The sequence below is a fragment of the Coregonus clupeaformis genome, chromosome 18 (genome assembly GCF_020615455.1).
Source record: "Coregonus clupeaformis isolate EN_2021a chromosome 18, ASM2061545v1, whole genome shotgun sequence".
NCBI lineage: Eukaryota > Metazoa > Chordata > Actinopteri > Salmoniformes > Salmonidae > Coregonus > Coregonus clupeaformis.
The window spans coordinates 42196844-42211318 of NC_059209.1; the positions used below are offsets into that span (position 1 = coordinate 42196844).

Below are 14475 nucleotides of genomic sequence, written 5' to 3' on the forward strand. Positions count from 1 at the left end.
GAAATGTGTGTGATTTTTGCCAATTTTAACCGCACACTTGTTGTTTGTGTACATGGATTTTAGAATGTTGTATGTTTTCCCCCAACACCACTTTCCATCAATTTGTATAGCAGACCCTCATGCCAAATTGAGTCAAAAGCTTTTTTGAAATCAACAAAGCATGAGAAGACTTTGCCTTTGTTTTGGTTTGTTTGTTTGTCAATTAGGGTGTGCAGGGTGAATACGTGGTCTGTTGTACAGTAATTTGGTAAATAGCAAATTTGACATTTGTTCAGTACATTGTTTTCACTGAGGAAATGAACTAGTCTGCTGTTAATTATAATGCAGAGGATTTTCCCAAGGTTGCTGTTGACGCATATCCCACGGTAGTTATTGGGGTCAAATTTGTCTCCACTTTTCTGGATTGGGGTGATCAGTCCTTGGTTCCAAATATTGGGGAAGATGCCAGAGCTAAGGATAATGTTAAAGAGTTTAAGTATAGCCAATTGGAATTTGTGGTCTGTATATTTTATCATTTCATTGAGGATATCATCAACACCACAGGCCTTTTTGGGTTTTGGAGGGTTTGTATTTTGTCCTGTAGTTCCTTCAATGTAATTGGAGAATCCAGTGGGTTCTGGTAGTCTTTAATACAGTGGCTTGCGAAAGTATTCACCACCCTTGGCATTTTTCGTATTTTGTTGCCTTACAACCTGGAATTAAAATGTTTTTTTTGGGGGGTTTGTATAATTTGATTTACACAACATGCCTTCCACTTTGAAGATACTAAATATTTTTTGTTGTGAAACAAACAAGAAATAAGACAAAAAAAAGAGAACTTGAGCGTGCATAACTATTCACCCCCCAAAGTCAAAACTTTGTAGAGCCACCTTTTGTAGCAATTACAGTTGCAAGTCTCTTGGGGTATGTCTCTATAAGCTTGGCACATCTAGCCACTGGGATCTTTGCCCATTCTTCAAGGCAAAACTGCTCCAGCTCCTTCAAGTTGGATGGGTTCCGCTGGTGTACAGTAATCTTTAAGTCATACACAGATTCTCAATTGGATTGGCCATTCCAAGACGTTTAAATGTTTCCCCTTAAACCACTTGAGTGTTGCTTTAGCAGTATGCTTAAGGTCATTGTCCTGCTGGAAGGTGAACCTCCGTCCCAGTCTCAAATCCCTGGAAGACTGAAACAGGTTTCCCTCAAGAATTTCCCTGTATTTAGCGCCATCCATCATTCCTTCAATTCTGACCAGTTTCCCAGTCCCTGCCAATGAAAAACATCCTCACAGCATGATGCTGCCACCATCATGCTTCACTGTGGGGATGGTATTCTCGGGGTGATGAGAGGTGTTGGGTTTGCGCCAGACATAGCGTTTTCCTTAATGGCCAAAATGCTCAATTTTAGTCTCATCTGACCAGAGTACCTTCTTCCATATGTTTGGGGAGTCTCCCACATGCCTTTTGGCGAACACCAAATGTGTTTGCTTATTTTTTTCTTTAAGCAATGGCTTTTTTCTGTCCACTCTTCCGTAAAGCCCAGCTCTGTGGAGTGTACGGCTTAAAGTGGTCCTATGGACAAATACTCCAATCTCCACTGTGGAGCTTTGCAGCTCCTTCAGGGTTATCTTTGGTTTCTTTGTTGCCTCTCTGATTAATGCCCTCCCTGCCTGGTTCGTGAGTTTTGGTGGGCGGCCCTCTCTTGGCAGGTTTGTTGTGGTGCCATATTCTTTCCATTTTTTAATAATGGATTTAATGGTGCTCCGTGGGATGTTCAAATTTTCTGATATTTTTTTATAACCCAACCCTGATTTGTACTTCTCCACAACTTTGTCCCTGACCTGTTTGGAGTGCTCCTTGCTCTTCATGGTGCCGCTTGCTTGGTGGTGCCCCTTGCTTAGTGGTGTTGCAGACTCTGGGGCCTTTCAGAACAGGTGTATACAGTGGGGGAAAAAAGTATTTAGTCAGCCACCAATTGTGCAAGTTCTCCCACTTAAAAAAATGAGAGAGGCCTGTAATTTTCATCATAGGTACACGTCAACTATGACAGACAAATTTGAGATTTTTTTCTCTCCAGAAAATCACATTGTAGGATTTATAATGAATTTATTTGCAAATTATGGTGGAAAATAAGTATTTGGTCAATAACAAAAGTTTCTCAATACTTTGTTATATACCCTTTGTTGGCATTGACACAGGTCAAACGTTTTCTGTAAGTCTTCACAAGGTTTTCACACACTGTTGCTGGTATTTTGGCCCATTCCTCCATGCAGATCTCCTCTAGAGCAGTGATGTTTTGGGGCTGTCGCTGGGCAACACGGACTTTCAACTCCCTCCAAAGATTTTCTATGGGGTTGAGATCTGGAGACTGGCTAGGCCACTCCAGGACCTTGAAATGCTTCTTACAAAGCCACTGCTTCGTTGCCCGGGCGGTATGTTTGGGATCATTGTCATGCTGAAAGACCCAGCCACGTTTCATCTTCAATGCCCTTGCTGATGGAAGGAGGTTTTCACTCAAAATCTCACGATACATGGCCCCATTCATTCTTTCCTTTACACGGATCAGTCGTCCTGGTCCCTTTGCAGAAAAACAGCCCCAAAGCATGATGTTTCCACCCCCATGCTTCACAGTAGGTATGGTGTTCTTTGGATGCAACTCAGCATTCTTTGTCCTCCAAACACGACGAGTTGAGTTTTTACCAAAAAGTTCTATTTTGGTTTCATCTGACCATATGACATTCTCCCAATCCTCTTCTGGATCATCCAAATGCACTCTAGCAAACTTCAGATGGGCCTGGACATGTACTGGCTTAAGCAGGGGGACACGTCTGTCACGGCAGGATTTGAGTCCCTGGCGGCGTAGTGTGTTACTGATGGTAGGCTTTGTTACTTTGGTCCCAGCTCTCTGCAGGTCATTCACTAGGTCCCCCCGTGTGGTTCTGGGATTTTTGCTCACCGTTCTTGTGATCATTTTGACCCCACGGGGTGAGATCTTGCGTGGAGCCCCAGATCGAGGGAGATTATCAGTGGTCTTGTATGTCTTTCATTTCCTAATAATTGCTCCCACAGTTGATTTCTTCAAACCAAGCTGCTTACCTATTGCAGATTCAGTCTTCCCAGCCTGACAAAGGTCTACAATTCTGTTTTTGGTGTCCTTTGACAGCTCTTTGGTCTTGGCCATAGTGGAGTTTGGAGTGTGACTGTTTGAGGTTGTGGACAGGTGTCTTTTATACAGATAACAAGTTCAAACAGGTGCCATTAATACAGGTAACGAATGGAGGACAGAGGAGCCTCTTAAAGAAGAAGTTACAGGTCTGTGAGAGCTAGAAATGTTGCTTGTTTGTAGGTGACCAAATACTTATTTTCCACCATAATTTGCAAATAAATTCATTAAAAATCCTACAATGTGATTTTCTGGAGAAAAAAATCTCTATTTGTCTGTCATAGTTGACGTGTACCTATGATGAAAATTACAGGCCTCTCTCATCTTTTTAAGTGGGAGAACTTGCACAATTGGTGGCTGACTAAATACTTTTTTCCCCCCACTGTATATACTGAGATCATGTGACACTTAGATTGCACACAGGTGGACTTTATTTAAGTAATTATGTGACTTCTGAAGGTAATTGGTTGCACCCGATCTTATTTAGGGGCTTCATAGCAAAGGGGTGAATTCATATGCAAGCACCACTTTTCCATTATTAATTTTTTAGATTTTTTTTTAACAATTACTTTTTTAAATTTCACTACACCAATTTGGACTATTTTGTGTATGTCCATTACATGAAGTCCAAATAAAAATCAATTTAAATTACAGGTTGTAATGCAACAAAATAGGAAAAACGCCAAGGAGGATGAATACTTTTGCAAGGCACTGTAGTTGATTCTAAGATTTGTATTTGATCATGTATATGTTTTTGCTGTTTGTTCTTTGTTATAGGGCTAAAAAGATTGGAGAAGTGGTTTACCCATACATTTCCATTTTGGATAAATAACTATTTGTGTTGTTGGTTGTTTAGTGTTTTCCAATTTTCCTAGAAGTGGTTAGAGTCTATGGATTCTTCAAATACATTGAGCTGATTTCTGACGTGCTGTTCTTTCTTTTTCCGTAGTGTATTTCTGTATTGTTTTAGTGATTCACCATAGTGAAGGCGTAGGCTGAGGTTTTCTGGGTCTCTATGTTTTTGGTTGGATAGTTTTCTCCATTTCTTTCTTAGGTTTTTGCATTCTTCATCAAACCATTTGTCATTGTTGTTAATCTTCTTTGGTTTTCTGTTAGAAATGTATAGCTTTGTTAGGGAAGTTGAGAGGTCAAATATACTGTTTAGGTTTTCTACTGCCAAGTTTACACCTTTACTATTACAGTGAAACGTTTTGTCCAGGAAGTTGTCTAAAAGGGATTGAATTTGTTGTTGCCTAATTGTTTTTTGGTAGGTTTCTACACTACTTTCCTTCCATCTATAGCATATCTTAATATTATTCAGTTCCTTTGGCAGTACTCATGATTGAGTATTGCTCTGTTCAAATAGACTTTGCTGTGATCTGATAGGGGTGTCAGTGGGCTGACTGTGAACGCTCTGAGAGACTCTGGGTTGAGGTCAGTGATAAAGTAGTCTACTGTACTACTTCCAAGAGATGAGCTTTAGGTGTACCTACCATAGGAGTCTCCTCGAAGCCTACCATTGATTATGTACAGTGGGGGAAAAAAGTATTTAGTCAGCCACCAATTGTGCAAGTTCTCCCACTTAAAAAGATGAGAGAGGCCTGTAATTTTCATCATAGGTACACGTCAACTATGACAGACAAATTGAGAAAAGAAAATCCAGAAAATCACATTGTAGGATTTTTTATGAATTTATTTGCAAATTATGGTGGGAAATAAGTATTTGGTCACCTACAAACAAGCAAGATTTCTGGCTCTCACAGACCTGTAGCTTCTTCTTTAAGAGGCTCCTCTGTCCTCCACTCGTTACCTGTATTAATGGCACCTGTTTGAACAAATAAATTCATTAAAAATCCTACAATGTGATTGTCTGGGGAAAAAAATCTAATTTTGTCTGTCATAGTTGATATGTACCTATGATGAAAATTACAGGCCTCTCTCATCTTTTTAAGTGGGAGAACTTGCACAATTGGTGGCTGACTAAATACTTTTTTTCCCCACTGTACATACCCAGTGTGCGACAGAGCTGCAGGAGTTGTGACCCGTTTTTGTTGGTTATGTTTGTTTGGCAGAGCATTTGCTGTATAGATTGGATCTCTGGTAGTAGGAATCCTTCCAGGTAATTTTGTAGGTTTGGAGTTTTGATATGGAGTGAATGTTATGTTGTGGAGGGTAGTATCCTGTATATGTCCTTGCCGAAAAATCCAAGTTTTGTAACTGTAGTTTTATAAGAAGTTGTATTATAAGAGCTTTTTAACTGTATAATATATATATATATATATATACATATATATACAGTTATAAAGTTTTATACTTTGATTATACACACATAAATCGAAGTATAAAGCTTTATAACTGTAGTTTATAATTACAGTCTAACTTTTTCTCTGTGCGTAAGAGCTTTAGAATTGTATAATATACGTTTGTAACTGTTTAATAACAGTAATGTTATATTTCTGTGTGTCTCAGAGTGAAGCAGAAGAAGTCCAAGCCTCAGCACCTGAAGATCAACAGCAGTGTGGGGAGCTGTGAGAACCTGCCTATCCAGCGCTCACCCCTTCACTCCTCCGACCATCGCTCCCTCCGTTCCTTTTTCTTCCCCACCTTCATGCCCTCCACTCCCCCCGTCTACTCCGACGCAAGTAAGTACCCTTTTTACAACACTAAGACTTATAGTACACCTTAGTCTAGGAGTGTTCCATTTTATCTGCAAATGTCCGGTGTGGGTGCAAGGAGTAACTCACCTGATAAAACTAATAAAGTATTGATTGAAGACTCAAGTGTGCTACATGATTGTCGATTGTCCACTGTCTGTCTGCAGGTCTTTCTCTAGTAATTACTTTATGGGAGTTTAGGGAGTTTAGAGGCCTAGCCATTCAAGTCTCTATCTATATTCATCTCTCTCTCTCAGTGAGGTTATACGTGTAGCGGAAGACTAATCCTTCCCAGATCACATATACATATCCCAGGGTACCCGGAGGTGCGATGTCAGCGCATACAGCCACCTTATTGGCTACTGCGTTATTGGCGCCCCCACCGGAAGCAATTAGTGCCCGAGCGGTCCGGAGCGAGAGAGGGGGACGATGTGAGGAGACTGAGAATGACGGAGGGAGGAAGGGACAGGGGTGTCGGGGCGTGAAATATGTCCGTCGATACAGGACCTGAATGGGTCTAGACTCTGACTAATAGTCCTTAATTCATTGTCTGGTATTACCATGGAAGTCTGGATTCACGTTGTGGACTCAACATGGGATATGAGAAGTAGCAGGAAGTTGTTCTTCACACATCCGTACACAGACTATACATACACAAAACAAAGATAATGCCTCATGCTTATCTCTCAAGATGCGGCGTCTACTTCAATTAATCTGCTGCAACATAAAATGGGATGAATGACGTGCTTGTTTGTGTGTGTGTGTGTTTTTGTTCTGTGAGTGAAAGAGGGATAGAGAGAAGGATAGGGAGAGAGACAGAGAGCCAGACAGACGGACAGACAGAGTTTAGGATAGAGAGAGAAAGAACGAGAGAGCAGGAGAGAGAGAGAGACAGACAGACAGACAGACAGACAGACAGACAGACAGACAGACAGACAGACAGACAGACAGACAGACAGACAGACAGACAGACAGACAGAGCGAGAGACAGACAGAGAGACAGACAGAGAGAGAGAGAGTTTAGGATAGAGAGAGCAGGAGAGAGAGTCAGACAGATGGACAGACAGAGAGATAGTTTAGGATAGAGCGAGCAGGAGTGAGAGAGAGTCAGACAGATGGACAGACAGAGAGATAGTTTAGGATAGAGCGAGCAGGAGTGAGAGAGAGTCAGACAGATGGACAGACAGAGAGATAGTTTAGGATAGAGAGAGCAGGAGAGAGAGAGAGTCAGACAGATGGACAGACAGAGAGATAGTTTAGGATAGAGCGAGCAGGAGTGAGAGAGAGTCAGACAGATGGACAGACAGAGAGATAGTTTAGGATAGAGCGAGCAGGAGAGAGAGAGAGTCAGACAGATGGACAGACAGAGAGATAGTTTAGGATAGAGCGAGCAGGAGTGAGAGAGAGTCAGACAGATGGACAGACAGAGAGATAGTTTAGGATAGAGCGAGCAGGAGAGAGAGAGAGTCAGACAGATGGACAGACAGAGAGATAGTTTAGGATAGAGAGAGCAGGAGAGAGAGAGAGTCAGACAGATGGACAGACAGAGAGATAGTTTAGGATAGAGCGAGCAGGAGTGAGCGCGACAATGATGATAATCCTCCTTGCTGCATGATGTAGTATGAAAAGCTCCTTGTTAAGTCATGTTTAATTCAATACCAGTTGCTAAAAAGTGCTCCTGGTAATCTAATATCTCCCTCAGTAATTACTATCTTTGTAATTGGCTGTTATTTAAATGTCACGTAAGTACAAATAAGTATAATTACGCTCTCTTGTTCTTTATGTCATTGTTAGGGGCTCTAGCCTCTAGATATTCAGCACTATGAACTAAGTGTATTTAACTCCAATCTTTAAGGACCACTGATGGTTAAGCTTTTTCTTGCTGTCAGTGACTGACCAGACTACTGATGTGTCTATTCTCTGTCCAGTGAGACTAATTGACCAAGCGAATACCAGGGATAAGATCAAACAAAATAAGTTAACTACAGGTCTAGAATCAAATAACCTTACCTACAGTTCTAACAGTAACCATTAGTAATGTTAGGTTCTAAACGAACGGACTAAAACCCACAGACGATTAGTAAAGCTCAACCAAGTTTATTCACCCACTGGGTCCCACAGCTGCATAAGACAAAGACATGTTTCCACCAGCACAAGTATATATATACCCCAATTTGGGTGAAGTATCCTCCTTCCCTCTAAACATGACATGTTTATTGCTAGGCAGGAAGTTAAGTGATGCGGGCAATAAACTGTTCCTTCTCCCTTAATGTGACCTGACCTGACCTCATTCCTCAATCCTCACTGATCCACAGCTATCCACCCTTATCAGTGACTGCAACCATGTGATTGCCTCCACCATATACATTCCTCCTACAGATAACCATTAACTTCTGGTGTAGAAACCAGACTATGGCACTCCTCATTTCCATAGGATACTTGATAATTAACAATAACATGTTCTGCCAGTACTTACACGTCCTGCATTTCTCTCTCTCCCTCTGTGACATGATTAAGGATATTTCTAGTTTATAAATCAGAACCCATCAGTAATCTGTAGAATATATCTGACCTTAAATCAGAGGTTAGGTCCACCCACTCCAGAACAACCAACAGGGCTTGGCCCTAAAGCACTACAATATAGAGGAATATCCCTGGTAAAGCCAGTCAGAAACCTCCGTTCTGGCTCATTATCTTACTGTGGCTCTGACAAAGACATTAGAGATTAAGATAAATGCCTGTCTAAGGCAGTTATTTATAGGAAGTGGCGGCATCCCTAATGCTTTTATATGGCTGCTTAGGCTCCCCCTGGGTTCCCAGTACGGCTCATAGCAGCACAGAGCCACAGAGCAGAATGCTGCTGGAGTTTTATTGAGCACGTTGTGCCGTAAAGTATCTGCTTGGGATCTGCTCAGCACAGCTCATCTGTAAAAGCCCCTTCTGGCACAACAAGAACCAACCTACTGGCTCTGATATCTGTATCAAAGAGCAAGGACTCCATGAGGGTAGCTGGCCAACTGGGACCCGCTCAGAATGAGTCAGAACGGAGGCTGAATTGTCGCTAATTATTATTGCTTTTGACAGTGGCAGTTGAAATCTGTTGCATGTCATACAGTTTTGTACTGCATCAGTATGTAATAGATTTCTGTATTCTAAAACAGTTTGCCTTGATACCGTGTTTCCGGGTGGCTGTATTATTTGTCTCGCCATGAAGCTTAGAGGTTTGAGGTTTGTTTTAGATGGCCTGATTGAAGTGGTGCCTGCAGGGAGACAGGTTTTGTGTGTCCAGTTGGGAGGCTGCTCCTAGCCTGTGGACACAACACACAAACACCTGCTGGGCCTAGAGAGCCTGCTGCCAGGTAATCAAAGACACCACCAGGCTCATTTTACTGCTGCCAGCTAAACACAGACACCACCAGGCTCATTTTACTGCTGCCAGCTAAACACAGATACCACCAGGCTCATTTTACCACTGCTGCCAGGTAAACACAGACACCACCATGCTCATTTTACTGCTGCCAGCTAAACACCACCAGGCTCATTTTACTGCTGCCAGCTAAACACAGACACCACCAGGATCATTTTACTGCTGCCAGCTAAACACAGACACCACCAGGCTCATTTTACTGCTGCCAGCTAAACACAGACACCACCAGGCTCATTTTACCACTGCTGCCAGGTAAACACAGACACCACCATGCTCATTTTACTGCTGCCAGCTAAACACCACCAGGCTCATTTTACTGCTGCCAGGTAAACACAGACACCACCAGGCTCATTTTACCACTGCTGCCAGGTAAACACAGACACCACCAGGCTCATTTTACTGCTGCCAGCTAAACACAGACACCACCAGGCTCATTTTACTGCTGCCAGCTAAACACAGATACCACCAGGCTCATTTTACCACTGCTGCCAGGTAAACACAGACACCACCATGCTCATTTTACTGCTGCCAGCTAAACACCACCAGGCTCATTTTACTGCTGCCAGCTAAACACAGACACCACCAGGATCATTTTACTGCTGCCAGCTAAACACAGACACCACCAGGCTCATTTTACCACTGCTGCCAGCTAAACACAGACACCACCAGGCTCATTTTACTGCTGCCAGCTAAACACAGACACCACCAGGCTCATTTTACCACTGCTGCCAGGTAAACACAGACACCACCATGCTCATTTTACTGCTGCCAGCTAAACACCACCAGGCTCATTTTACTGCTGCCAGGTAAACACAGACACCACCAGGCTCATTTTACCACTGCTGCCAGGTAAACACAGACACCACCATGCTCATTTTACTGCTGCCAGCTAAACACCACCTGGCTCATTTTACTGCTGCCAGCTAAACACAGACACCACCAGGCTCATTTTACTGCTGCCAGCTAAACACAGACACCACCAGGCTCATTTTACCACTGCTGCCAGCTAAACACAGACACCACCAGGCTCATTTTACTGCTGCCAGCTAAACACAGACACCACCAGGCTCATTTTACCACTGCTGCCAGGTAAACACAGACACCACCATGCTCATTTTACTGCTGCCAGCTAAACACCACCAGGCTCATTTTACTGCTGCCAGGTAAACACAGACACCACCAGGCTCATTTTACCACTGCTGCCAGGTAAACACAGACACCACCATGCTCATTTTACTGCTGCCAGCTAAACACCACCAGGCTCATTTTACTGCTGCCAGGTGAACACAGACACCACCAGGCTCATTTTACCACTGCTGCCAGGTAAACACAGACACCACCATGCTCATTTTACTGCTGCCAGCTAAACACCACCAGGCTCATTTTACTGCTGCCAGCTAAACACAGACACCACCAGGCTCATTTTACTGCTGCCAGCTAAACACAGACACCACCAGGCTCATTTTACCACTGCTGCCAGGTTAACACAGACACCACCATGCTCATTTTACTGCTGCCAGCTAAACACCACCAGGCTCATTTTACTGCTGCCAGCTAAACACAGACACCACCAGGCTCATTTTACCACTGCTGCCAGGTAAACACAGACACCACCATGCTCAGTTTACTGCTGCCAGCTAAACACCACCAGGCTCATTTTACTGCTGCCAGGTAAACACAGACACCACCAGGCTCATTTTACTGCTGCCAGCTAAACACAGACACCACCAGGCTCATTTTACCACTGCTGCCAGGTAAACACAGACACCACCATGCTCATTTTACTGCTGCCAGCTAAACACCACCAGGCTCATTTTACTGCTGCCAGGTAAACACAGACACCACCAGGCTCATTTTACCACTGCTGCCAGGTAAACACAGACACCACCATGCTCATTTTACTGCTGCCAGCTAAACACCACCAGGCTCATTTTACTGCTGCCAGGTGAACACAGACACCCCCAGGCTCATTTTACCACTGCTGCCAGGTAAACACAGACACCACCATGCTCATTTTACTGCTGCCAGCTAAACACCACCAGGCTCATTTTACTGCTGCCAGCTACACACAGACACCACCAGGCTCATTTTACTGCTGCCAGCTAAACACAGACACCACCAGGCTCATTTTACCACTGCTGCCAGGTAAACACAGACACCACCATGCTCATTTTACTGCTGCCAGCTAAACACCACCAGGCTCATTTTACTGCTGCCAGCTAAACACAGACACCACCATGCTCATTTTACTGCTGCCAGCTAAACACCACCAGGCTCATTTTACTGCTGCCAGGTAAACACAGACACCACCAGGCTCATTTTACTGCTGCCAGGTAATCACAGACACCACCAGGCTCATTTTACTGCTGCCAGCTAAACTCAGACACCACCAGGCTCATTTTACTGCTGCCAGGTAAACACAGACACCCCCAGGCTCATTTTTCTGCTGCCAGCTAAACACAGACACCCCCAGGCTCATTTTACTGCTGCCAGGTAAATACAGACACCACCAGGCTCATTTTACCACTGCTGCCAGCTAAACTCAGACACCACAAGGATAATTTTACCACCGATGCCAGGTAAACAAAGAAACCACCATTCTAATTTGACCACCACTTCTAATGAACACGTCTGCTTCCCATTCCCACATAAACAGTATAATGACTAGAACAGACATTCACATGCGTTGCAGTGGTTGGCTGAGGTAGTTCTGGTCCCAGATCTGTTTGTGTTGTCTTACATTTACGTAATTTAGCAGACACTCTATTCCAGAGCAATTAGTGTTAAGTGCCTTGCTCAAGGGCACATCGACAGATTGTTCACCTAGTCGGCTCTGGGATTCAAACCAGCAACCTTTCGGTTACTGGCCCAATGCTCTTAACCGTTAGGCAACCTGCCATATGATTTGGGAAGACCGCACAAACAGATCTGAGACCAGGCTAGGTCTGAGGGGCTTTGGCCCATTTGTGGAAGATAATATGTATTTTCTAACATGTTGTTTTTAATGACCATCACCATGATGTGTAACAACAGAAAGTTCTAGGGCACTCGGTGATAGGTGAGAAGAGGGAGGGGTGTTCTCCTCGTCAAAGATGACATCAAAACAATATTCTGTAGAAAAGGTCATACCCACGCGTTGAATGGTTGTCATGGAAACAGTGCTGGCAACAAGGCTCTTTGTCTCAAGTGGAACGGAGGAGTTTATTTCACACCGTGGAAATTACAGTTACATTTCACCACCACTCTCTGCCAACTTCTGTTATTTAGGTCACACATGGGGTAGTTTTATTAAAGCAAAATAGATTAATATCATTATTAAAACTTGTTATTGTGTTTAATGTCATTCAGCTTTTTTATTTCAGTTGGTTTCCATACGTAAAGACACCATAACCTACTGTAGGTGCCTGTGATCAGGAAGGCGGACATGTCTTCCCTACTTTATGGTGTAATATCCTCCATGTCTATGTATCCTCTCTCTCTCTCCCTGACCTGTTGTTGTTTGGCTGTTTGTCATCTTATTAGATGATGACATGAGGGGGGAGGGGGTGGAGGGAGGAGTGGAGGGGTAAGGAGGCTGTGACTCCATCCAAATGAAAGAGAAAGGATGGAGGAGGACACTGTTGTCTGGCGCCTTTGGGTTACTCAGACATCCGTCTGTGTGTGTGTGTGTCTGTGTGCGTGTGTGTGTCTGTGTGCACACATGTGCAAAGACTCATGAAGTCAGGCTCAGAGATGTCAACACCATGTGATGCTGCTGTTACAAGGCTGTTAGTGTAAACAGACTAAACAATAAGCAGATGATGTCATTTCCCCTTCTCTATTAGGTTATCAGGCTGACTGAGTGTAATTCAGCGACGTATTGGACTGTGAACCAGAGACACAGTCACAGGCCCATGGAGGGTGGGATGGTGTTTGTGTGTGTGTATGTGTGTGTGTGCAACAGGAACTAGGAAATGCTGTGTTACTGGAGCTACGTTAATCAGTCCTATCATCAATCATTGATATCCATTTCAGTGGCGTGCTGTCACACAGTCAACCCTTAATTCACCAGGTTATTACCCCTACCTCCTGTATGTATATACTGGGTTACTGGTATGGCTCTGTGCCTAATCACCAGAGCTATGTATTTAGAGAGTTGGGCAAACTTTCAGAATTTTAAATACTGTTCTAATTCTAGACATTCAGTATCATAGCATTATTTAAATATTCCCCATGTCATTTTAATGGGGCGCCAACATGGCTGCTATAGAATGTTGTAGTGTCATATAAATGTGTCATAATGCTAATTTTAGACACTTTAAAAAAAATATTCCCCATGAAATGTTAATGGGGATCTAACATGGCCCAACTCTCTAAACACATGGCTCTGCTAAAGTCAGGTCAGGGTCATATTATTGAAAGGGAAATAGAATTGAGAATAGATTTGCACAGATAATTTTATTTTGCTGTCACAGTACCACCAATCACACACACACACACACACACACACACACACACACACACACACACACACACACACACACACACACACACACACACACACACACACACACACACACACACACACACACACACACACACACACACACACACACACACAAACAAACAAACAAACAAACAAACAAACAAACAAACAAACAAACAAACAAACAAACAAACAAACAAACACACACACACACAAGCTGGGTCAGCCAAAGTGTATCCAGTGATAGTAGGTTCTCCATTCAACTGCTTAGTAAAAAACACCTGCATGTTTGGAAAAGGACAATATGAACAGAAAGCCTAAATGGGAGGTATTTTCAATCCATACACTATAATCACTTGGCCCGTTTGGAGAATGAACAAGGAACTCAGTCTAATACCCTTTTCTTGTACTACAGTAAGAGTTGCTAATGACTGTTGTTTTTGGCCTTTTGTTGGAAATATGACTTTCAAGATTAGTCTGAGTGAGAATGCATGTGTTTTCTTTTTCGAAGGCTTCAAAAAACATTCTCCTAATTGTTTTCAATTTCAATAAAGGGTGCGTTTGTAAATTGCCTCTAGTGTGTCAGAGTGCGCTCCGGGTCGTTTGTAAAATCAGAGCATGGTCAGATTGTCTGTTCATAAATTCAGAGCGTTTCGCTCTCGGAGCGTTCAGAGCGCACACTGGACGCTCTGGCCTAGGAGTAGGGTTGATCCGAGACTTCTGACCTCACAACGGCAGTCAAGCACCCAAGCTAACAGGCTAAAGTTGGCTAGCTAGCTAGCTAC

The 14475-nt window shown here is 43.3% G+C and overlaps 1 protein-coding gene across 5 annotated transcripts in view; it reads left to right on the plus strand.

Moving 5' to 3' along the window:
- LOC121530779 (kinase suppressor of Ras 2-like) overlaps positions 1-14475 on the plus strand; it is a 166183-nt gene that overhangs the window by 89199 nt on the left and 62509 nt on the right. For all 5 annotated transcript variants that reach the window (XM_045226870.1, XM_045226869.1, XM_045226871.1 and 2 more), the window contains one exon: positions 5614-5786. In XM_045226870.1, coding sequence (XP_045082805.1) covers positions 5614-5786 — 173 coding nt within the window. The remainder of the gene's footprint in view (positions 1-5613; positions 5787-14475) is intronic.